Source organism: Oryzias latipes, chromosome 16 (genome assembly GCF_002234675.1).
Source record: "Oryzias latipes chromosome 16, ASM223467v1".
In the NCBI taxonomy this organism is placed as follows: Eukaryota; Metazoa; Chordata; class Actinopteri; order Beloniformes; family Adrianichthyidae; genus Oryzias; species Oryzias latipes.
In genome coordinates this window covers 29,714,920-29,739,759 of record NC_019874.2, presented here as the reverse complement: position 1 = coordinate 29,739,759, position 24,840 = coordinate 29,714,920, and the positions used below count along the sequence as shown (strand labels likewise).

General features: G+C 44.8%; 2 protein-coding genes across 4 annotated transcripts; both read left to right on the top strand.

The window, feature by feature from the left end:
- The first annotated feature begins 1,087 nt into the window (after positions 1-1,087).
- Positions 1,088-9,479, top strand: LOC101156678 (ubiquitin-conjugating enzyme E2 E1). Of its 3 annotated transcripts, none has more exons than XM_004078394.4 (6): positions 1,088-1,214; positions 3,830-4,013; positions 5,812-5,862; positions 6,903-7,035; positions 8,999-9,146; positions 9,235-9,479. In XM_004078394.4, exons 2-6 carry the CDS (start codon positions 3,859-3,861, stop codon positions 9,330-9,332), a joined length of 585 nt encoding a protein of 194 aa, XP_004078442.1. In that variant the 5' UTR covers positions 1,088-1,214; positions 3,830-3,858; the 3' UTR covers positions 9,333-9,479. The 3 variants fall into 3 exon arrangements, with proteins under 3 accessions (XP_004078442.1, XP_004078444.1, XP_004078443.1); XM_004078396.4 differs by having other exon boundaries at positions 1,109-1,214; positions 3,855-4,013; XM_004078395.4 differs by lacking the exon at positions 1,088-1,214 and adding an exon at positions 1,457-1,678.
- Positions 9,480-11,996: 2,517 nt separating this feature from the next.
- On the top strand, positions 11,997-17,277 carry LOC101156434 (nuclear receptor subfamily 1 group D member 2). Its single transcript, XM_004078393.4, has 8 exons — positions 11,997-12,352; positions 14,255-14,473; positions 14,548-14,636; positions 14,718-14,862; positions 14,942-15,561; positions 15,639-15,824; positions 15,898-16,108; positions 16,179-17,277. The coding sequence occupies exons 1-8, from the start codon at positions 12,322-12,324 to the stop codon at positions 16,376-16,378; spliced, it is 1,701 nt and encodes a 566-aa protein (XP_004078441.1). The 5' UTR covers positions 11,997-12,321; the 3' UTR covers positions 16,379-17,277.
- The last annotated feature ends 7,563 nt before the right edge of the window (positions 17,278-24,840 follow it).

Here is a 24,840-nt window from a genome sequence, read left to right as displayed (position 1 = left end):
CATAAAAGGCGTTTTCAGCAAAAACCAACCACGAGGATCAAATGTTCTGCAGAGGAGCGCCGTCTCCTCTGGTAATAGGGCCCGTTCTTTTTTGGGGTTTTTTATTCGTAAACGGATAAAAAAAAAACGGTACGGTAGGCGCGTGCAGAAAAACGGCTCTCTTCAGAGAAGCATCCTGTTGGCGCCGAACACAAACGTGGAATTCCAGCTGGATGGTTATTGATCAGCGGCACGCTGGAATATTAATGCTGCAATTAGCCTGCAAGATGAAAGCAGGAAGAGCCTCCAAAGCTGTTCAATTTACCAGAAAACGTAAAAGCGGGGGCTGTTTTTAACACAGGCTCTAAAAACATGTTTGAGACACATTAAGGCAGGGATGTCCAAGCTTTTTGCATAAAGATGAAATAGAAATATCTTTATTGTCATTTTACATGTGCAACGAAATCACAGTGCAATTTTTCCAAGTACATAAAGTACATATGAAGTACATATTTATAACATTATTATAGAAATCATTATATATCATAGATAAATATGAAAAGTCGGGATAGCTAATCATCAGGAATCATCCGAGAAAGTGCTGGGGGGGCCGCATGTCAATGATTTTATGACTGGTGGCACCAATGACCCACAAACCGGACTTTGGACATGCCTGCTGAACACATAAAAACCAAAAGAGTCGAGTTTGCATGACGTAGGTCCTTGGGGGTGTCCTAGGGTGGATGCATGTGATGCTGCATTTCTGCATAAATGTGACATAAATGCATGAACGGGGGGGGGGGCTGTAGAAAGTGATGCTGTTCTCTGGAGGACAAGCAGCCTTCATGAGTAATTGTGAGCACACTACAGGTTTCTGTGGTTGCTGCAGCTCACTCATAGCAAAACAAATATTAAATATACGTCAAAAAAGATTATCTTTCATGTTTTTAATTTAGATTATTTGGTATTTTTATTATAATTGCTGGTTCATGAGTTATATATTAGATTTAACGTCCCGACGCAGCAGCGTAATTTGTCAAAAAGATCATGTTGGGCTAAGAGAGGATTTATTAAACAATAATACAATAAAAATGTGTGCGGAGGAACGGCTCTTCCCACAGCGGGACCGGCGCCGCTCTGCGCTCCGCAGCCGCGGAAGGCTACTTCCGTTCCGCAGAGGGCGACAGGCAGCAGCCAGCCTCGACCGTGGCGGAGGTCCAGACACAATAGACTGGGTAAGTTGGAGAAGTTTCACGGCTCGGAGCCGACGTTTTCGGCTCCGGGCGGAGGTTCGGAGCCGCGGATCCCGTTCGTCTGTATTTTAGCCTGTGTCGGTGAACAAGCGGCGGAAAATAACCAAGAAACGGCGAAAGGCGCTCGGCAGTCACACGGGGATGGGCTCCGGCTATGTGCTGGAGCGGAATGGTTCCTAGCCGTAGCCGTGCCCGGTAACCGCCGCGTTCCTGGATTTATCTCGTTACAGGTCGAAGTTGGGCAACAGAAACACGTCTATTTGTCGACGAAACAACATTTAGACGGCTGCATGTCTAAATTCCTCCCTGAACTCGGCGGGCCTGACTCGGATGGAGCTGGAGTTGATGTGAGGTGGCTGTGGGGGGGCGTTAGCAGGTATAGTGCGCTCGTGCAGCGCGGAGGTGGCGGCTAGCTTATCTTAACGACAGAACAACCGTTCAACTTGGTGAGTTTCTTACGGTTTATTTTGGTAAATTTTGGGGGTGCCTCGTAAGGTAGCTAGTTTTGTAGCTAGCTATTTTTGCGTTAACCGCTGCGGAAAGCGTGAAGTTACGTAAAATGAAATATATATATATATTCGTAACTCTCGCGAGAGTAGCGAGGAAAGCTGCGCTAACAAAAAAAAGAATACGCGTGAACTGATGTCGTTCCTTAAACAGAATGCTTGTTGGATTACTTAGTTATCGAAAAAAAAATGTTTAAATTGTTAAATATGTACTTACTTCGAAAAATGTGCTCAAATTAACATTTTAAACTTGAAATAAAACGATAACTTGCCAACGAGATTTGCTGATGGAGGCACTAAATTGGGATAAAACCATTAGGGTTCTAATCTGTTCCAGGTTTGGCCATGTTTTTAACTGTATAATCATAGTTCATATAGGGGATCAGTCGATTGTATTGATGGTTTTCGGTGCAATTCCCAAACCACAGTTGGGAAGAACCAGAATCCCTCATGGTAACCATCTCTCGTGAGCGGTTCTGATCCACTAGGACGGGAGAAAACTACTAGAACTTGTGTTGTATGAGGAAGGAGACAATTTCGTTAAAGAAAAAAACACCTGAGGTCCACCACCCTGCCTGTTTCCAGCTCTTCCTGCCCTGCCACCTTCTGATTACCTGGATCAGGTGTGTTACGTCAGTCAGAATGTGGAAACACCTGAGTCGGCTGTACACAGACAGAGCTGTGAAAATCCTGAGTGGGTTCTGCTACCCCGCTCAGCCCAGGGTCAGCTGACCCATGAGCTTCACCGTAATGTGGATGTTTCCCATTTAACAATATCTTAATCGATCCTTAAACATTAATGACGGACCTTATTTTACAATAAGTGACCAGAAAGTTCAAATAATATGCCGGGTGTGTAAAATTTCAACAGATTTAGCCTCTAAAGGCGTCGTTACTTTACGGCTCCTCGCAGTTTCAAAAGAAAAGATGGAAACTGGACAGAAAAGAATCGTGTTTTCCTTTTATTGGCATCATGGTTTTAAAAATGGCCACATGTCCAGTTTTGTTTCTGTTGGTCTAATCCAGTGTTTTTCAACCAGTGTGCCGCGGCACACTAGTGTGCCGTGGGAGATGGTCAAGTGTGCCGTGGGAAATTGCCCTCATTAATCATTAACTGATCTAAAAACATTTCCCATCTCCAGGAAATCAGCTCTTTGTTCATCCAAACAGGCCCTGATAAAGAAGTTAGTAGTTAAGAATATAAAAGATCTTAAAATTACTTTTTCTTTGTGTTTATTTAATTCTATTAAAGAAATTTTGATAAGAATCACGGTACCACGATTTACCTGCAGCTATGACAGTTTGCGGAAAAGTCCCGCCCCTTTAACTGTCTCCACCAATCATTCTTGAAGGCTTAATCACATGTCATCAGTCTGACCAATCAGAAGTGCTTAAAGTCTTCACTTCCTTGTTCTTAATTCTGCTGATAAAGTCGCTCAGTTCTAACAAAAATACCAGCTAAAGCTCTTCTTTAGCGGTGTAGCTTTCCACAGAGTCCGGTGTCAGACCGTGAAACAAGTGGACAATACAATGAAGGTCAGAGACGCGAGTCTTTCTGCAAGTTTTCGGCAGTTTGCACACTACATCTCCCATGATGCATTGGCTTAAAGGGCCAGTGTCCCAGCGCACAATGAGTTGTCCTTGCGAAACGCCTTGAAACCACAACAAACAAACAGTTTCTAAATTTTCTAATTTAACTTTCATTTCATCTCTTAGAAAAAACAGCCGCAACGTCCTGCTTTTCCGGCCACAATTATCACAAAAATGCACGTGAGATTGCGGGCGCGGGGGGGCTGTCGATCAATACAGACCATGAACTTTTTTTTTGGATGCTGGTGTGCCGCGGGATTTTTGTCAAGGTTAAAGTGTGCCGTGGCTCAAAAAAGGTTGAAAAACACTGCTCTAATCCACTGAGAAGGTTTATGGTAGAGTTAATCCCAAATAACACAGAAATGCTGATTTTTAGGGATGGCGTCCAGCTTTACTGCCACAGTCCTCTGTTCTCTCTATTTTACCGGGATTTCTGAACCGAATGAACAAGTTTGAACCCGTGGTTCTTCCTCGCTGAGCCGCTTTGGTTCCTTTCCTCAGGTTCCGACTCTTCTCCTCTCAACAGCGGAATGTCGGATGAGGATTCCCGTGCCAGCACCAGCTCTTCTTCATCACCACCTTCATCGAGCCAAACCCGACAGAAAGACGCGACCTGCAAGAAGAAACGGGAGAGCAAAGTCAGCATGAGCAAAACCTCCAAGCTGCTTTCCACCAGTGCCAAAAGGTGACGTGATGCAGGACGCCCGCGTGGGCACATGCTAACTTCAGACCACAGGTCCCTGACTCCAGACCTCAAGGGCCGGTAACCTACATGCTTTTTAACCAACCTGTCGTTAAAGCTCCCATTGGCCGAGCACACCTGATCCAGGTGATCGGCAGCAGATGAGGCAGGATTCCTTAAAAACAGGCAGGATGCCGACCGTGAGGCCTGGAGTCTGAGACCCCGTCCTTCACCTGCAAAAATCCGGATGGTTGTAGTTTGGAAATGTGCTCCTTTAGCTGAAGTGAATCGTTTTTTACGTTTGCTCGAGTGCCTTTATCGATTAAAAAGCAACAACGAAATGAGACTTGGAAGCACTTAACTTTTTAAAAATGTACCTTAAATTAAAACATTTCCAAAGAAGGTTTAAATGTTTAAAATAGTTCAACAAACCTGCTTCCAGAGAGATCAGGATTCCCTCGATGGCGGCGACCGAAGGCCGCCGGGGGCGCATGCCCCCCGTGGCGGTGTCCAGCTCCGGCTCTGATGACGAAGTGTCGTTCAGTTGTTCCATCTAGTACAAAAACATGAATGGGTCTTATTTTTGTGAGGATTTCTTTTTAACATCGCACCAAAATTAAGCATTTTACAGTCATTTTACCGTATCTGCTAATCTCTTAGTGGCTTAATTAAAATAATCTATGGAATTCGATTATTATGTTGCTCCTTCCAAGTAATTATTGATATATTATTCTTTTATTTTTATTTTTTTAACGGGGTCAGCTATTAAAGCTGTCTAATCTCGTCTCAAATAAGCAAAGGGGGCGGGACTACGATTTGTCATTCTAGAATTGAAATTAAGGCCACACCCCCTTTTGTGTTAACCCAAATATAAAATATGTAAATTAAAATATATTTTGTATTAATATTGATAATGAACCAAAACAAAGATGAGAAATGTTTAAAACATGTTTTAAATTTTGGATTGTGTCTCATTGGAATGAATGGAGACTCCACCCTGCCATCTAGTGGTGACTTGATGAACTGGAGTTCAGGGATTTTATTTTGGAAGGGGCTTCAACCCTGAAGTCAAAGGTTGTTTTTTGGCTGCTTAGGAAAAACTCGGGGACTTACTAACAGATGTGACTCCATAGAAACAGAATATTGATTATACTCTACTGAGAAATGAAACCATATTTTTGTCGGGTCACGGTAGATTCTTAGACCACGGGGGCCATTTTCTCGCCACAGCGATCCTTCATCACCTTTCTGACCTTTGCTCTCCAGCGCTGCAAACAAAAAGGTTCCTGCTGCAAGCGTCTTTTAAAAAAAAAACTCTTTTAATTCTGACCTTGTTCCGTTTGCTGCGCTCTGTTCTGCAGTTCTGTTGAGGATCTGGACCTTCATGCTAATCATTTTCTAAAGGAAAATGACATCGAACAGACGGAACGGCGTTCGGTCCTCTGCTCCCGTCATTCAGACGTGTTCGCGGGGAAGACCCGTCTGAATTTCTGAATGCAGCTTCTTTCAACAGTCAAAAAGGGTTCAGAAGCGACAATTTGGAGTTTTTGTAGCTGCTGTCACGCTGACGCCTGACGTTCAGCGGCCTGGCTGCCGTGCGTCTCCGTCGCACCGCGAGTCAGCAGAGAAACGTGGTCATCCTTCATATTTTCAGAGGAAGAACCCTCCAGAAGATCTTTAGAGGAAATGGTGCAAAACTCCCTTTTTCCTCTTTAGAAGGATGTTGAGTTTTCTTTCTCTTCTTCTTCTGGTCAATTGTGAGTCTGTGTTTTGGTTCTGATTGTGTGGTTCTTGTGTGCAGGATTCAGAAAGAGCTGGCAGACATCACTCTGGACCCCCCGCCAAACTGCAGGTACGTCTGCCGCTTCATGGGTGTCTACAAAGAAACTGGTCTTTCTCCATAAACTCTCATTGATCCACGTTTGTCCAAACGTCTCTTTTGGACTGTTGGATCCTAAAACCCGCTCCTCTGACCTCCTGAGGGGTCCTCCGTCTGTTGGTTCCTCCTGGAGAGGGGTCTCCTTCCCTCCAGGGTTCCTCCATGTGTGGAGGATGGATCTCTGTTGTTTTCTGGAGTCTCAAAGACTTTTTCCTTTTCGGTTTCGTACGATTACACAGTTTTTGCTGCTCCGTTAATGTTAGCTTGGGGTTGTGAGGAGCTGTAAAGTAGCGGGAGAGAGTTTAAACAAAGGGATTATGGGATATCTGTCAGATAACAGTCCCGCCCACAACCAATTTGTAACAAAGTCCCGCCGCTCTGCAGAAACTGTCCCAGAAAACGACAGATTTTGAGATTTTTGACTTAAATCGGCAGAATGCTGATTAAGAGAGGATCGGGAACGCTTTGAAAACAGATCGACAGATGATGGGAGTGGGATGAAGCGGCGTGACGGGGCGAAGGAGAGCGCGTGAAAGAGTCTGAGGTGCTTCATTGGCTTCTCTGGTAACGGTCATCGTCATGACGACGGTCTCTGTTTACCCCGGCAAGATCTTTCGCTGTGAAGTACAGAAAGCCTTTCGCCTCTGGCATTTGGTTCGAAGCTCCACCCACCCTGTAGACCACACCCATTCTCGTATAAACCCCCCCACCGTCGTGGGAAAGATAAAATGATTGGCTAGATTTGTTCAGCAACGTCTAAAAAACGAAGCACCGTGTTTTTTGGTCGGTTCTGGCAGTACCGGATGTTGGCGGCATCCTTTTCTGCTGCGTTATTCCGTCTGTTTTCCTGCAGCGGATCCGGCCTTTGGACCGGCGCCCACCCCCCAGCAGGTTCAGGGCCGCATGCTCTCTGCAGGGCGGCTTTTGAGGAAAAATCAATAAATGTAGAGAGTGGCTGCAGTGGGGGGGGGACCAGTCAGCTTTTCCAAACAAACACCTGACTGTCTCTGCAGCGCCGGCCCAAAAGGAGACAACATCTATGAGTGGAGATCCACCATCCTGGGACCGCCGGGCTCCGTCTACGAGGGAGGGGTCTTCTTCCTGGACATCGCCTTCACGCCAGACTACCCCTTCAAACCCCCCAAGGTAGAAGCTTCAGCCCCTCGCCGTTTTTCCTCAGAACCCTCCGGTTCTCCGTGCGTTTCACTGTCACGGCTGCCTTCCCACCGGAACCACGTTGGGCGCTTTTCTGTAGACGTGCGTCGCGCTCGCCGCTTCTCCAAAAAAAATGTGAGGCTCCAGGCGCGTGTGGGAGGAGCTACCACCTCACCAGTGCACGTATTCTGAGCCGTCGCTGCTGATCCGGACGGATCAAGATGTTCCCCACTTTTTTGGGGGGGTGGCGTCCAAATCTGCGATTCTAAATCCCCAGGGCCTCACAAATTTCCCAGAAGTCTCTGCGGACGGTGTCGCCACCCGATCCGTCCCAGCAGCCACAGAAACGCGCTACGATCAGAGGACGTAAATAACAATAACAACCTTCTAAAATAAAAAAATAATGAAAAACTTTGCTTTAATGTTGACGAGGAACAAAGAAAAGGTGAGAACACGATGCAATGTCATGGTTCTACCTGATCCACACGGCGCCGCTGCTGTTCGGGGCTTTATCAAAACGCGCTCACCTCTCTTTTCCTGCTGCCGACATATGAAACTGAAAACCATCAAACCGACAGAAGGACTCTAAATTCTGTCACGCCTGCTCCAGTTTTCCATCGGGGGGTCAAAAGGCAGGTGGGGTCGTGACATTCAACCATGTTCACCAGATAAGTAAATATAGACCACAATGCATTGTGTCTGAATGACAACCCAAACGTCAATAGTCTGTAAAATGTTCCTATTTATTTGCTTTTTACTTCTGTAAATGGATGACATCAATGAAATAAAAAAGTAGTTATCCGTGAAGATGTGAAGGAATTCTGACATGTCTAGAAACGGACCGTCGGTTTCTGGGATGTTTTACTTTCCGTCTGTCGACTCTCTTTGATCTTTTGGGTTCATGTGGGTTTTTTTTTTATCTCCGGGACATTAAAAAAAAACCTGGCAGCTCCTCAAAAACCTGGTGTTGATCCCACCCTGCTGTGATGTTTCTGTTACCCCCGCAGAAGCAGAGGTGAGGTAGCACGCAGAACCCCCCACGCCAAAATGACAGCCTCTTTATTTTTTCCGCTGAGCCGAGCGGCGTTCCAAACGCTCACATTCCCTGATTGATGGGGTTTCCTCGGTGCAGACGCCGTGGTTGCTCTTCGCTTTGCACCAATGAACATTTGGCCACGCCCCCTTAGTGAAAGGGTCAGCGGGAGGAGGGGCTCCTTTGATTCCTGCACTTAAAGCAACACAGGAGCGGGAAAAGTTCCAGCATGTTCCGCCCCTTTAAAGGGATCCGGACTGTCCGACCGGGAGCGAGGCGGCCCGAGAGGACACGGTGTACCTTCACGGCTTCAGAACCCGTGCAGAGCCTCACCAGAACCAAACGGGTTTCTGAGGAAGACAAGCAAACGTGACGTCAGACTTTGAGCAGTTCCGTCCTCTGCTGAGCGTCAGGCCGTTGTGCCATTTGTGCAGAAGCTGCAGCAGCCGAGGGTTTGAGCCCTGACCCGTCTGTCTGTGGATCAGTGGAAGCTGCTTAAGCGTGAATGAATGAGCATATTAACAGCCACTCTGCAGGTGGAAGTTCTTCCCTTCAGCCACCAGAGGGCGCTTTCCCCTCACAGCTGTTGTAAACGGGCCTTATAGGATGTTGTTGTGGCATTTTTCTCACAATGGAGGATGTATATAAAGCTTAAAGATGCATCCCTGAGAGTTTCTTTAGGCAAATTCCTGTGAGTCAGGAGCAGATGGAAGAAATGTCGTTGAAAAAAGCTTCCAGCTGTGAAGCTGAAGCCACCACAGCGAGCCGCAAGCTCCCTTCTGACGACTAGATCCATGTACAGAGGGGAAGTGAAGGCGGGCTCCTTAAAATCTCCTAATGAGCTCCTGCCACCCTGCTGAAACTATGTCCCAGAAGGCGCCTGTTTGATTTCCACGCGGTGGTGCTTCCTCTCTGCTGCAGGTGACGTTCCGCACGAGGATCTATCACTGCAACATCAACAGCCAGGGCGTGATCTGCCTGGACATCCTGAAGGACAACTGGAGCCCCGCCCTCACCATCTCCAAGGTGCTGCTGTCCATCTGCTCCCTGCTCACAGACTGCAACCCAGGTGAGGCGAACGACCCAAGAACGACCGCACCCTGATTTTTATTTTAGTTTTTTTTGTTAAACCCGCCGTCTACTGCTTTGTCCTTCAGCGGATCCGCTGGTGGGAAGCATCGCCACCCAGTACACGACCAACAGAGCAGAACACGACCGAACAGCCAAACAGTGGACGAAGAGATACGCCACATAGACCGGCAGTGGGGGGGTCCGGTCGTGTCGCAGATTTTTAGAATTTTGTCCGTTTTTTTGCTTTGTTTTTTTTTTTTTTTTTTTTTTTTTGCTTCCTGAATAAGTTATATCAACAAATACGGTAATAAAGGAACAACATGCAAATCCGGCTCTTTTTTTTAATCTTTGTGTTCATTCTGGATCACTAGAACCTTCTTTTGATTCATGATGCACACGGGGGGCCAGAAGACAACCCTCCGGCTGTGCGAGAGCGTCTGCAGCTCAGAAGGATTCTGCAGCATTGAACTTTGTGTTCCGTGTTTTTCTGCTGATGAGACACTTTTTAGCGTCGAGTATCTGCGATTAACGAGGAGCGGCGATAACGCGACCTTCAGTTTCCCACCGTCACGCTTCTGCTGGACCCGGATTATTGAGTTTAGTTTCGTTCTTTTATTGCTGAGTGACTTTCCCTGATAGTTTCAGTTTCATTAAATGTTTTAAATCCAGAACAGAACTTATTTTCTTCTCTAAAGTACCTGTGAATTTCAAAATAAGACTCCAGGAGACGTTCAAGACCCACTCCGATGATAAGTGTTTTTTACATGTAGCGTTTTTGGAGAGATGGATGGAGAGAAAATAGTTTAAGATTAAAATCGCATTTTTTGCTGAGTATTTCTTTATTCAGCAGATGGAAAAAATGTGCATCCGCATCCATTTACATCCACCAGGAACACCTTTACAATAGATGAAGAAAATATCCATTAAACGGTTAAAAAAAACTTGCATTTACTTTCCAGAAACTGGTTTAAACATCGCAGGTTTTAGACATCATCACTGCACATTAAAGAAAGTCAGTTTTAGTCCCACTCCGTTCACAGTGGTCTTTTAATTATGTCGTTTTTAGTCAGAATAAAACAAAAATTGTTGTTTTGTAGGGCATAGTTCCTGCAGAGCGGCAGAAGGTCATTCGAAATTTGCATCAGAGTAAGCCTGCCCGCCTTCCCATCATCCCTTTGTTGTACGCTCTCTCCTGCCAGCTTACAGCTCCTCACACCCCCAACCTGACATTAGCGGTGCAACAAAAATGGTGAGCAACATTGAAGCTATCCGGCCGAACAATTGGGATCCAGATTCCAGCTCAGACGAGGAAAACGGAGACGTTCATGGATCTGTTTGTCTGCAGGTGGATGATCAGAATGGAGCGGAGCAGCACTGTGGCAGCTTCTACATCACGGCTACAGGCTTTTCTTTCCCCGTCTCCTACTGATTCACAATGATTTGAATGAAAGAAATGCTCAGAAAAGATCATAAGAAAAATGCTAAAAGAATATGTTAAAACCGCAATTTTCACCTGAGTGGGCCTTTCAATTATATTCTCTGCTATAAAGCTATGAAAATATGACATAAACTCAGTCTACTGTCAAAAAAAGTTTAATGTTTGTGTCGTTAAAAATAAATAAAGACGTGAAACTTCTTGTTCTAAATAGTAATGAGCAATGATCTGCTCAAAATCACTGAGAGGTCAATGATGATGACTTTTATTATTGCATCTAAAGGAAAGCCTTTAAAAGTATGAAAAAAATATATTTGTCTGGTTCTTCAGGATATTATGGGGTGATAACTTGAACCAGATTCTTGGCAAAATGTGTTCCCTGTTAGCAGACATTCTCATTTCTAGTCATAGTGCTGGGAAGACACAGTTATTCAGATGGTTTTACATTATAATAGTCCCTCACTTCACTCTGCAAGTTTAAAAAAAAAAGTTAAATGTCGGAAGAAGGTATTTGCTAATTCAAGGTAAAGTGTTGTTTTAACTTTTTTATTTATTAGCCATTTTTTACACAAAATGTGGGAAATTATGTTGTAGGGACTCAAAAGACACCAAATGTTAGGAATGGCCTAATCAGATAAGTGGATTTAAGATCAACCAGTAACATTAGATTGAAATGGGACAGGACTTCTTCAGCGTTGAGACTGCAGGGATCCACCAATCAGACTCAAATGGAAGATGGAGAACCTCTCCATGAATCCAAGAACACAGGGAGAACTCATCCAGGAGGTCATCGGAAAGGTGGGATAGAAGTGCAGACCGCACTCTACCTACTTAAGGTCAGAGGTCACGGTTAACAGTCAGAAAGAGACTTTTGAAAAAACATGGGTCAACGTGAGAGATCAAACATAAACAGAGTGAAGAACGTCTGCTGTAGCTCAGTAATATTACTGTTATTATTGTTGAATGTAAAAAGTTCAATAGAAAATAGTCAAATGAGTAAAAAATCCGCACATTTGTTTGAATGAATGAGTAAAAGTGGGTTATCTGACTTTAAAACGGGTTAAAGTGGGTCTAATTTATGAGCCTAATGCAAAAACATAAGGTACGTGTTGATAACAAATGTGGGCTGATGGGTATTTTTGGGAGGAATAACTTGTGGAAGTGGTGCACATGCGCAGTTGTTATGACTTTACCGGAGACGCTCTCGTTGCAAAGTTAAAGTGAAATAACGTTTTAAAAACAACACCGGACTAAATGTCAGCTCGCGCTCGGACTCGGACACACTTTCACGTTGTGCTTTGCAACGTGACCGCCGTGTTACTGTCCCCTGTTACGTTGACGTGCCGCGTGGCTCCGCCCACTTCTGTCTAGAATGTGTGTCACTGGGTTAAAGTGGCCGGTTAGGGGCGTGGCCGACAAATGGGTCACATGGGCGAGCCACTGTGTTGAGAACATTTAGTTCTCTTGAATAACCCGCAGTGAAACACAACAAGAGGGAGTTCTTTCGCTTCGTCGGCGCACCGCAAACACCTCTCCGTCAGACTCAGGACGACTCGCCGTTCCTCCTCCGCTCTCCGCTCCGGCTCTTTCCACTGCTGACGCCCGCTGTTGGAGCTGCAGCCCCGCCGCTGCGTTGGGTTGGATCTCCGGACCGCTGTCGAGCTCCATCAGTCGCCGTTCCCCGTCACGGAGTTTGGATCCAGTTTGCTGGGTGGAGGTTTCTGTTCGCGGCTCAGAGATGCCTGATGACATCGGGACCGCCAAGCCTGGTAAGAAGCGGCACTTTTTCAGGCATGATGATGAACGAGTTTAGTTTTAGGAACACTTTGTCTCAAAAACCGATGTCCGAGCAAACATTTTTAAAGCTTTTCCATCGGGATATCTCTGATCGTTAATAAAGTACATTAACGTCATTTAGGGGGAAATAAATTCTATTTTGTAGTGTTTTGTCAGGTGACAACATTCGTCAAAGTTTTGTTTTTCTGTGTGAAATGTTGTCAAGTTGCGGCGTCACTGACATGATGTTCCAGCTCGGAAGACACAACAACACTGCTCCACTTCCCCGCGCGCCTCACATGGACGCCGCAGCCTAGCCATGTGCCCGTGTGTACGAGCTTTCCCCGTGCGCCGCTCTGATTGGCTGAGGGGCGTCCCCTGTCTGCCAGAGGAGCCGTGCTCTGATTGGCTGAGCGGGGGCCTGTGACGTAGAGCATTGTATAATGCAGCCATGTGCGCCGCGTTTTTCGGCGCGTGGTCCACGTGAGACAGTGACCCAGATTCTCTGTTTCTGGCGATTGCCTGTCCACAGACGTCGTGACAGGTCCACGTGTGGGTGGCCGTGAAGGAGAACAGTCATGGCCGAGGTTACGTAATCCAAAAAAGGCCTCCCAAAAAAGTTGATATACATGTATAATAATGTTATTTTTATTATGAATAAAAAAAGAAAAGAAAACATTTTCCCCGAAAACGAAAGGTAACACGAACTTTCCAGCTAAAGTACTACATGATTTGTACTTTATATTTAGAGATAATTTCAAAATATATTTTTGCGATAATTACGTCTAATGTGATCAAAGTCCTGCATAGTGTAGTTTATTTTCTTTTTTTAAAAATCAGAAAAATTCGTATAATTAAATGAAACTGATCATCATTGATTGAACATTTCCAGATTACTTGAATCTTTGAGTTGATGAAGACATTTTCTGTGTTTCCTCCAGCTTTTTCTTTAGTTTCTGAGTCATTTAAAAATGTACTTTGGTCATGAAAGCTTCCCATGTTGTGCGTGTGACGGTGATGCTCAGCAGAAAAAAAAAGCTCTGGACCAGATTTCAGTGATCAGAGGCTCTTTGGAGAATCTACTGGAACTTATGATTGTTTTTCTAAAAGTCAAAGAGTTGAGACCATTAGATGAATGTAGGAAACCTGAAAACCATCAGTAGACGATCAGATCTTTGGCGTGCATGTGAGCGAGCTCATGGTGGTTTACCAAACATTACGTAACCCAGACGTGGATGTCTTCCCTTCACACATGTGCGTTTCCACGTTGGCCTGGTGCTTGACTGACCCGTTTGGTTGTCATGTCAGCAGCACAGGGACCCGAGCTGTTATGTAACCGTGTTATCCAACGTGAAGTTAGAAGCAGGTCAAGGAAGCGGCGAACACATGTACACCAGAGCTGCAGGGCGTGTCTGCTTTCCATGAAGCCTCTGTTTGTTTGGCCCACGCTTCCTTCAGTTACTCTTTAACCCACAGTCTTCCTGCTTCACCTGGCAAGCTTCACCTGTAGTTCAATAAAAACAGAGATTTCATAACTACTCAGTGGAACAAACTCTACTTTTATTACCTTTGTTTATATTTTTCGTTTGGAGAAACCTAATTCAAAAGTGATTAAAGTCTCTTAGCTAAAACCCGATTCTTTCAGCAGCAGCCCGTCTTTAAAAGTGGTTTTATATTTTATAATTATAGGACATAAACTGGACATATTTATAAAGCCGCTCCGATCATCTTGATTATCCGGTTTTTAGCCAAAGTTAAAGCACCCCGTGTCGTTCTCCAGACTGCTCCTGATTCACCACCGTTTGAATAAAGAAATCCTCAGAAATGCGGTTGAAGCATCGTGTTTTCATCGTGTTGGTTCTTCTCTCTCTGAGCGCCTCCTCCTCTCTCCACAGCGGGAGTCATCGCCTACATTTCCTCGGGGTCGGGCTCCCCCTCGGACTCCTGCCTGAGCAGCAGCCCCAGCAGCGGGTTCTCGTCGCCCGCTCTGTCGCGGCCCTCGCTGCCCAGCCGCGCCGTGGGCATGGTGGTGGACATCGCCCCGCCGGCCAAGCGCAGCCCGGCTGCAGAGAAAACCGGCCGCGCCTCCGCGTCGGCCAAGAGCAGCATCACGAGTAAGCAGCGCGGCCTGCGTGCGACGGCGGCGTGCGTCGCGCTCACGTGCCTGACTCTTCTCCTGCCTCCTCAGAAATCAACGGCATGGTGCTGCTGTGTAAGGTGTGCGGCGACATGGCCTCGGGGTTCCACTACGGCGTCCACGCCTGCGAGGGCTGCAAGGTGAGGCCCACGCCTCCACTGCTGCGTCTCCTCCTCACGGGCTGCCTGAAGGAGTGGCTCACGCTCCCCTCTGTTCCGCAGGGCTTCTTCAGGAGGAGCATCCAGCAGAACATTCAGTACAAGAAGTGTCTGAAGATGGAGAACTGCACCATCATGAGGATAAACCGCAACCGCTGCCAGCAGTGTCGCTTCAAGAAGTGCCTGGCCGTGGGCATGTCCAGAGACGGTGAGCCTTCACAGACAGACAGGGGGCGGGGTTTCCGCAGAGGGCGGGGCTTCAACTGACGATTCTGCTTCCATCTCAGCTGTGAGGTTCGGCCGCATCCCCAAGAGGGAGAAGCAGAGGATGCTGCTGGAGATGCAGAACGCCATGAACAACATGATGAGCAAAAACAGCCAGCTGCACAGCATGCTGCACGGACAGCAGAGCCCGCCGCTGCCCATGGAGGCCAGCGACACCCGCTCCTCCTCCTCCTCGTCTGCCTCCGACTCGCCGTCCTGTTCCAACCCCCCCTCCCCGCAGTGCCCGCAGGACTCGGAGTCTGTGGTTTCCATGGACACCAACTCCAGCTCCTCCTGCGGGTCGGACAGCAGCGAGGACGAGGGCGCCCTCAACAACAGGCAGCGCCAGGACGGCTTCGGCCAGCAGAGGTCGGAAGGCGGGCCTTCGCCCTCTGCCAACGCCGCCGGCGCCCCGGAAACGGCTCACAACAGCCGCATGGAGGAGCAGCAGGAGAGCTGGAACAGCTGGAACGGAAACACAGCTGTGACGGGGTACCAGGGCTGTCCGTACAGCGGCTGCCACGCCACCAACTCGGCCTACAGGGAAGAGCATCAGCTCGGCGGCGCCCCTGGCGGCGAGACACGGGCCTGCAGGCAGCCGGACCCTCACACACAGACCTCGGCTGCTAACAGAGCGTACCTGGTGAGTGTTCCCGCCTCTGCCGGAGGTTCTGTTCGCGCTTCTTCCGGCGTTCTGGCTCAACGGTTTTGTTCTGCCAGGTTTGTCCGATGAACACGTCGCCGTACGTGGACCCCGGCAAGCCCAGCCAGGAGATCTGGGAGGAGTTCTCCATGAGCTTCACTCCGGCCGTCAGGGAGGTGGTCGAGTTTGCCAAAAGGATCCCGGGCTTCCGTGACCTCAGCGAGCACGACCAAGTCAGCCTGCTGAAGGCCGGGACGTTTGAGGTGAGAGGACTACATCCTAAACAAAGCCGCCGCCTGTCTGAAGGGTGGAGCCTAAAGATGTTTGTCTCTCCAGGTCCTGATGGTCCGCTTCGCCTCTCTGTTCAACATGTCTGAGCGAACCGTCACCTTCCTGAGCGGCAGGCGCTACAGCATCGACACGCTGCGCTCTCTCGGCGCCGGCGAGCTCCTCAACTCCATGTGCGAGTTCAGCGAGAAGCTGGCGGCTCTGCGGCTGGACCCGGACGAGATGAGCCTCTTCACCGCCGTGGTGCTCGTCTCAGCCGGTAAGCTCCGGCGCGGCGGCGTGCCCTCCTCCCCCCCCTGTGCCGCGCTAACGCCTTCCCTCCCTTCCAGATCGGTCGGGGATCCAGGACCTGGACTCGGTGGAGGCGCTGCAGGACAAGCTGATTCGGGCGCTGCGGAACCTGGTGATGCAGAACCACGGCGAGGAGTCGGCCACCACCTTCACCAAACTGCTGCTGAAACTTCCCGAGCTGCGCTCGCTCAACAACATGCACTCAGAGGAGCTGCTGTCCTTCAAGGTGCACCCATAAAGACTTCCTACCGGGGCCCCCGGAGCCTCCTTCCAACCTTCACCAGGACCTGCCTCTCGCCCCGCCCGCCCCTCGTGTTTGACCAACCCCCCTCCTGTCCAGAATGGATGAAGTCGTGTTTTTTTACTCTGCTGCGGCAGACCGGCCCGCCGCGGCCCCCGGCGTGTGCTGTATCTATAGACTTAGCTTTGCTTGTTGCACACAAACACACGAGTGTTGGGCGGATCGTTTTTTCTGTCGCCGAGACGGAGACGAGAACTTCAGCGGCTTTGAGGAACAACAGAACAAGAATTGGATTTTTACAGAAGAGCCGATAATTCCAAAGTGAAGAGCGGACGAACGCGCGCCTCGCCCAAGCCGAGGATGAATGTGACGCAGGCTGACCGTGCATGACTGTACCTCAGCGGGATCCGGGCGCGCTCCCCCGCAGAAAGCATGACTACACTGTGTTGCTGTACAAAGTGTTGTTGGTTTGGTTCCATTGTTGTGCTCGTGTTGTTGGGAGAGGCCGGCACGCCGTCGGCTCTGGGTTTTTTTTTCTTCTTCCTCAAACATTTGATGACACCTGTTAACAGAAACAAACACTACGTTTGCACACGTTCTGGAGCGGAAAAAGCAAGAAACACAAAGTCCTTGAACTGTGCGAATCCACACGGACATTTTTTTAAACACAGACAGTCTTTCCCCCCCCCCAGTTTTTGTTTTTTTAAACTAATCTGACTGTTTTCAGCTCAGCACTGAATCTGACGCCTGTTTCTGTTGTCGACTGGCTTCTCCTCCTGGCAGCACTGCCATATGTAAATAGCATATAAATCTATATATATATGTGATATAAATATATATATGAATCTGATGGACATAGAGAACTATAAAATAGTGTGAATAAAAAGTGAAGAGTATTTGGTGTGGTCGTGGTTTTCATTCAGGTGTGATGACTGTTGTTCACCAGCAGGGGGAGCTAAGTGTCTGCTGAGCTCTGCTGCTGGTTTGACACTGAAGGAACAGTTTTTCACCTTTTTCATGCAGTCAGAAACGACGCAAACATCTTTTGGCCCCTCTTGTTGGCCCTCCTCACACCTTTGTCCCTCCTCTGCCTCATCCCTGTTATCTCAGGTTCTGTCACGTCGGCGTCCCAAACCACACGAATCCTAAATGTCCCTCCTGTTTGTGGTCTCATCCTGGCCCAGAAAGCTTTCAGAAGAGACGCAGGAAATCAGTTTGATTCGTCAAACTTTACGATCGTTCGCCTCACCTTTCTGACCTGATATGGCCGATATAAATATTAAATTTATAAATAATAAAACTGGAATTTTTCTGTTGAACAACAGTCTTTTGTTAGGTTTTTACTTAAAATTTAAATAAATGACAAATCAATTAATCATTCCTGCTATGCTGGGGCGGAGCTACAGGGGGGAAAGAGGGGGAACCGTGTCCCCCCCAGCACAAAGCTTTGCCCCACCAATTTTCTAAGTCAATAGTAGTATCATTATTGACAAAGATTTAGAAGCTTCTTTAAGCATCACAATAATAAAAACTTAATTTAAATAATAAAAAACAATAAAAAAGAGAAAGGAGAAACTCTTGAGGGAGTTCGAGAAAAGACTATTTTTGATCCTTCTATATACTCTAGTGCTTTGCCACCCTTCTAAAGTACCCCCCCCCCCACCCGCTTTATAAAATGTCGTAGCTCCGCCCACGCTTCTACGAACAAAGAAAAATAAAATAAAAACAGCAGCTGGAAATGTAAGGATTTTAGATCTGCCTCTTCCCTCCTACATGTGCTCAAATGCAAGACGGTGGAAACAAACCAAACACCCAATTCTTCAAAATGTGTGGAAAAGTACGGAGGGATGTAGATCACTTTCAAAAAGAACCAGACTATGTGTCTCAATTCAGTCCACTTTGGGCCAATCAGTTATTTCTGCCTGCTAGAACAGATCCAACATTTAAGTCATGGACAGCCAAAGGCCTTGTGACGATACAAGAACTACACTTATCAGAATCCGATGTACTTTTGACCTTTCAGGAGCTGCAAATCAAGTATAAATTGGATAAGAAGCATTACTTTAAATACCTCCAGCTCGGATATTTTATAAGAGCAAATCAAAAACCCAACTTTGGATAAAAATGTTGATGAAAGACAGTAAAGATATCCCAGTTTTACAAATTAATCATGACTGATGATAGACTCAAGGCCTGGAACGGGGATTTGTTGTTACAATTCTCAGATGGAGACTGGAAAGAAGCATGTGACAGAATTCCCGCCCTAATTCCTAACTTCTAAAAGAATCTGTAGGACCCTGGATTTTGAAAGCAATTCGGACCCCATGCTCACCCCTTTTTTTTCAAACGGCGAATATGACGTCATCGATTTCACCGAGTGAAAATCTATTAGATTTGAGCGTTTTGTGATGAGGATGAAAACGTCAATAGTTCATTAAAAAAATGAATTTAAATACAAGTTTTTCGCCAAAATTGTTTTAAACGCAATGCATTGTGGTCTACATTCACCAATCTAGTGAGCATTGATGCACACTGGTTTTTCGCATAGCCTTCTGGGAAACAAAATGGTGAAAACAACAAATATATCTGTAAATACTCAGTCTCACAGCGAATCATTTCAAGTGGTCGACTTATGTGACACCTGCAGGTTTCAACACATGTAACCCTTGTGCTGTCCTAGGCACTTTAACGTTGGGAGTTGGGTCATCTAGACCCACTAGACAGTGCTCTGAACCTTTTTTCTTCAATGATTTGTGATCTTCACTGGTGTCCAAGGATTACATGAAATCTTTCCACCTTTATCCACCTTTGTCATGGTAGGGAGAACACGTCAATGTAAGGGTGGGGTCATCTAAGATAGCACAAGGGTTAAATCTTAATTTAAAAAAATGTTGAAAAACAAAACAGCAGCTGAGGTAAAAATGAAGGATGCCGGTGCTGATTTTCACCGACGCCCTCCTGGTTGATGCCAACCACCTTCATCCTCATCCAGAACCTGTCTTCCCTTTTCCATCCCTATCCTTGATCCACCTCACCTGTTCCAGATCCACCTGTCACAAGTCCTCATACGATCTGAGTTTGTATGGAAGCGTTTCTGGGGCATAACTAAAAATAAAAGTCAATACCGGAAATGCTTTTACATTTTCAAAATGAAGCTCCTGGAAATGCTGACTGGAATTGGATTTTGCTACACTTATTGCGGGATTGATGTAAAAACCAAAATGCAATCCCCTCTTTGCATTTTCGCTTTAATTATATCGCAGACAGAGTGGTGTTGAAGTAGAAAATGAAAAAGCATTTTGAAGTTTTGATTGAAAATTTTATTTTTGAGTCATTTGATGCAGTTACATTGTGAAAATGAAAAAGCATTTCTGTTCATTCATTTCAGTCGTTTAATTGGATATTTCAAATTGAAATTTGCTACACATTTACCAGAGAACTTTTTGAAAATGAAATGTCAAACACCATTTTCATTATCATTTTAATTAAGTGTTGAAGACAAAAAAGAAAAAGCCGTTTGGCGGATTGCTTTTTCTTTTTAATTTCGAGTCAACGAATCCAGCTTCATTTTGAAAAGGAAAATGCATTTCTGGTATTTTTATTTTAGTTTTATTTATGCTACAGAAAAACCTCCCTAAGTTTGGTCTTTTCCACCTTCAATGTGTGCTTCAGTGACCAAAGCGACCCCCGTGACCCCCTGCTAATCTTTTCCTCCTATCACATCCTGAACTTCTAAGTGTCCTTATATCTGAGACCGTTGATCCTCTCATCCATCTCCTTTCAGAATTTCTCCTTCACTACAGGTCATCTTTCCTGGGGGGTCATTTCACATCACAGCTTCCTACTCCTCGCCATACCTCTCTGAACCTCCAGAAAACTCCTTCAGGATCTTCTCCTCCTCCGTTCTTCTTTCCATCAACACCACCTTGAACTCCTCCTTTTCGAGATCGAGGCCATCAGGCTTTTGGATTTGAATAGTATCCTCAGAGATCCCAGAATGCAAAAGGAGATTTAGCCTTGTTTTACAAAGATTTTCCTGAATGTCCCGAGGGGCAGGAAGGCCGGCCTCCACACTCTCTGAGGATGGATTAAGTCTCCATCTCACAGGCTGAAATTTGGTCAAATTCAAAAAAGTTCCTGCCGCTGTGCTCAAAGTGAATAAACCTTTCAGGACTCAGAAATCCCCTTTTGTTTGTCAAGCAGCAGTGGATGCAGTTTGTTTTTTGAAAACAAGGTGCAATGGTTAAGTTTGTTTGGTTGGTTGTTGTAGATGACACTGTAAACAAAACTCAATTAACAGCAAAGCTTTTGTTTATATCAGTTTGGATTTCTGGACTTTTACATTCAGTCATGTAAAAGTTAAATTCATGCAGATATTTATGTTTTGCTGCTTCAGGTGCAGTCGTGCATTTAATTTACATTTGTTCAAAGCAGAGGTTTGTGGGTAAAACCAAAAAAAAAAAAAAACACCACAAGATAGATGTGACAAGCAGAAAGTTGAATCGGCTTCACAGCAAACAAGCGCGTTGACGTTCTCCTGCAGGGTGGAGGTTCAGGCGGAACCAGGCTTGCAGAGTTCATCAAGGGGGAACAGTTTCAACTCGAGCTGCAGAACGCTTCAGATGTCAGATGTTTGTCTTTTCAGGATGGAAACGGGGGTGGGTTACTCATCTAGGCATCAAAAAAGCGTATTTTAAACAACTTTAGAGAACAAAATAGAATTGATCCACGATAAATAAATGAAATATGACATATGTACATTTCGCGCATTTCCCACATTCGAGATTTCAAGCTTTCGTGGTACGTGCGTGATCCACGTCATTCATAAGTGTTTCTTTCATTCGTCGATGTGCGCGGATGTTTCAGCTGATGGGTCTTTACGTGAATTCTTATTTTTTTTGTGTTTAGAAATTTTAGTCTGTTGAGAATTACGCAGTTTACGCATATTTTATGGAGTTTATACACAATTATTACGTAATTGTGTGTGATTTTTGTGAGATTCATACACAAATTTCATTCCACGTATTTCTATCAGACTTTTCACGCATGTTCCATTGACGTATAACTTTCATATCTCGTATACGGCGCACATATCGCGTTCAAATGACGTAATGAATTAATTGGGTGAAAGCAGACTGCTGCAGAGAGTCGGCATCTGGATCAGGAATGTTTTGCATTGGTAACCAGAGGAAGTAAGACAAAAAAAACAAAAACAGATTTTGATTTCCCACAAGCAAAACCCTCCAAAATAATCTTTGAAGATAAAACTTTGCATATTCAAATGCTTAAGGGTTTAAAGGTGACGCTTCTTCACAGAGATTTCAGCCTCATGAGAAGCAGCTGCTCCATGACGATCTGTGAGTATTCCTCTGATTCTAGAGCTTCTCTGGACAGTGAGACGGTGGATCACATGAGATCACATCAATGGTTGAAGTGTGAATGATTTTCTCATGTACTTTATTTAAAAAGAAATGACTGAACCTTTTATTTTGACAGAAAAGTTCAATAAGGACGAAACAGTTTCTTTGTAAATCATCAAAAAACTTCTTCATTTTAATATGATTTTGCTACTGTTTAGGAGTGAATAATATTTTCATTTACAGTCTCTATCATTTTACTGCATTGAAAACATTGTGCTGATTTAATTGATAAAATGTTGTACATGATTATTAAATTATGTAATCTGCATGACATTGTTCAAGCTGTTTGATGATAAAATACCCCTAATTTACAGTCAAACCTGTCCTTTTTACTCTAAAGAAGTACTCTTATTTTGGGGAAATGATATTGACAGGATGAAAACCGTGAGTAGGGGATGGATTTTCTGTAACCAGAATCAAAGTCAAAACTTGTTGCTGATCTTGCTAAATCTGATCATTTTTTTCCAGTTTGGTCTTTTTTTTACTTCGTGCAAAAATCAAGAACAAAAATCTGTCCAATTTTTATTTCATTTAACATTTTTTAAAATGAACCAAAAGGTGGTACTTATTACATTTTTTTTAAACGTTTAAACCAATTTACAGCTAAAACGTAAAGACATGTGAATTTTACTTAAATCTAATTTATGCAAACACAGTAGGAATTTCTGCAGAATCTCATAAAACATCTTTTTGTTTGCAGTCAAATAAAAAAATGGATCACTGGAGATCTCTGATAACTCTCTTCTTTGGTAAGAGTTTTACTTTTTATACATTATTTCTGTGTATTTATAGGCATTACATTCAATAATATACAGATGCAAACCCTACAGATTTCTCCAAGCTTTTATTTTGTTAACATCAATCAAAAACTTTGATACTCAAGGTGTAAAATGTGTCCTTTGTCTCTGCTTAAAAGTTAGATTAAAAAATTTGAACATTTCTACATTTTGATTTGTTTTATGTTTTAAAGAACCAAAATCAATTTGAAAGAAAAAGTCAGAAAAATGACTTTTCCAAAAAAGGTAAAACCGACAGGACAGTATTTAGATGGGATGGACAATAGAGATGTTTTATAGAAACATGTCATTTAAAAAATCCACAGTAAGGTCATGTTTAAGAAAAAAAGGGTAAACCCTTTAACTGCCTGTGCAACCAAATGGTAGAAAATGGTAGAGCACATTTAGAAAATGTGAAAGGATAACTATTTGTTCCCCCAATGATTATTAAAAAAACAGATGTGTGAAACAGTGTGAAAAACTCCCCCAAGGCAATAAGCAGCACAGTTTTATTGTAATTTTAATTGATTTTGCCTTGGTTGGGTAGTTGAAGGGAATTTTGAAATTTTCCAAAATGTTGTGACAATATTTAAAATTAACTTGATTAATTGCTGGTCTTTCAAGCTCAATTTTTGGAGCTGTAACCACTGCAGTTTAAAAGGTGCAGCTTCCAAGGTCCAACATTTGTCTCTTTAAAAATATTTAAAATATTATTGATAAGATTATAAATACTGGGATGGAGCATTAGGGCCAATTTACAAATGAAAAAATTAATATAAAAATGTATGACTTTAACCTTGTTATATAACTTTTTACTTTTTGTGGCCCAATACTCCGTCTTAACTTAGAGCTAATCAGCTTTAAGGCACAACATGCAAAATTAGAAAAACATTTTTCTACCTTAAAATGAAGTCTGAGAGAAATCTTGTATCAGAAACCTTAAATATGCACAGAATATGTAAATATTTGTTCATTTGTTTTTATTTAAATTCATGTTTCTTTTAGTGCTGCGGCTGTAATCTCTATTCTTCTATTTTTCTATCTGCAATGGTCACAGAATGATGCAAAAACTGAAGTTTCCTTCAAAGACGAAGCATCTTTGATTTTATTTTGAAAATCTCATCTGTTATTTCCTTTTTCATGAGCTTCCCAACTGGATTTCCTGAACCTTGCTGTTCATTTGTCGTTTGGATTCTTGTCTCCCTCCAGGATTTTCTCTGAGCTCCTGCTCCAGGTTCCCCCTGCGTCAGTACCACTATGTGGACTCGGCCAAGTCCTGGTATGAGGCCCGACAGTCCTGCAGAGAGAACTTCACCGACCTGGCCACATTTGAAAGCATGGATGACATAAACAGGCTGCAACCCCCTTTCAACAACACGCAGGCCTGGATTGGGCTTTGGGACGATCCGAACGCTTGGCAAACATCTATGGGCAACCAAAGCAACTCCTGGAGATGGTCGGCAACGGGGGAAACCACCAAGACCTGGTACCATTCATGGTATTCCCCATTTCTGGACTTTTATGGAGGACTAGAAACATGTGGGATGATGAAGAGCGGGGGACGTTGGGGAGACTACAATTGTGCTGTCTCCCTGGGCTTTTTGTGTTACAATGGTAAGAAAAGATTCTGGATTTTATGTTGTACATTGAGAATGGGTGTCATAGAGCAGAACTCTTTAGCTGGGACCAAACCGTCTTCTGCAGTCCCCTTTGAGGCGATGGAACCTACAAGATGCTTTGAACAGGATGGAATAAAAGGGTCTACATCCTGCTTTTGTTAAGCCTTTCATAGTAAACTACATCCATATATCTGATTATATATCACCATTTGCAGGTTATTTTCCTACCTGAAAGTAAGATGACTCGATCTCTGAGGCTCCGCCTTTCTCTCCTTGTGCGTGCCGCCCATTTCATTACGTCATCCTAGAGTCGGCCTTGGCAGCATTTCTGCGTTTCTCCCACGAAAACAAACGACAGTCAAACTTTTGCAGAGGTGGAGGTGCATGTTGTGCGTCTAAATTGAGAGTGTTAAGTCAACCACTGATAGCTCCGCAGAGAAAGTGGGTGTTAGCCTGGGGGCGGGGCTAGCAGCCCCCCTTCCTGGAAGGGGCTGTTCCTCACTTTGTGATGTCACAAGGTTTAACCGCTTTGGTTTAATATTAAAATAAACGTAAAAAATAAAAAGTTGATTTTGCATGATATAGGCCCTTTAAAGCTCAAAAATGAATGCAGTTAGTTCATCCAGTCCCCCAACTGTCTTAAT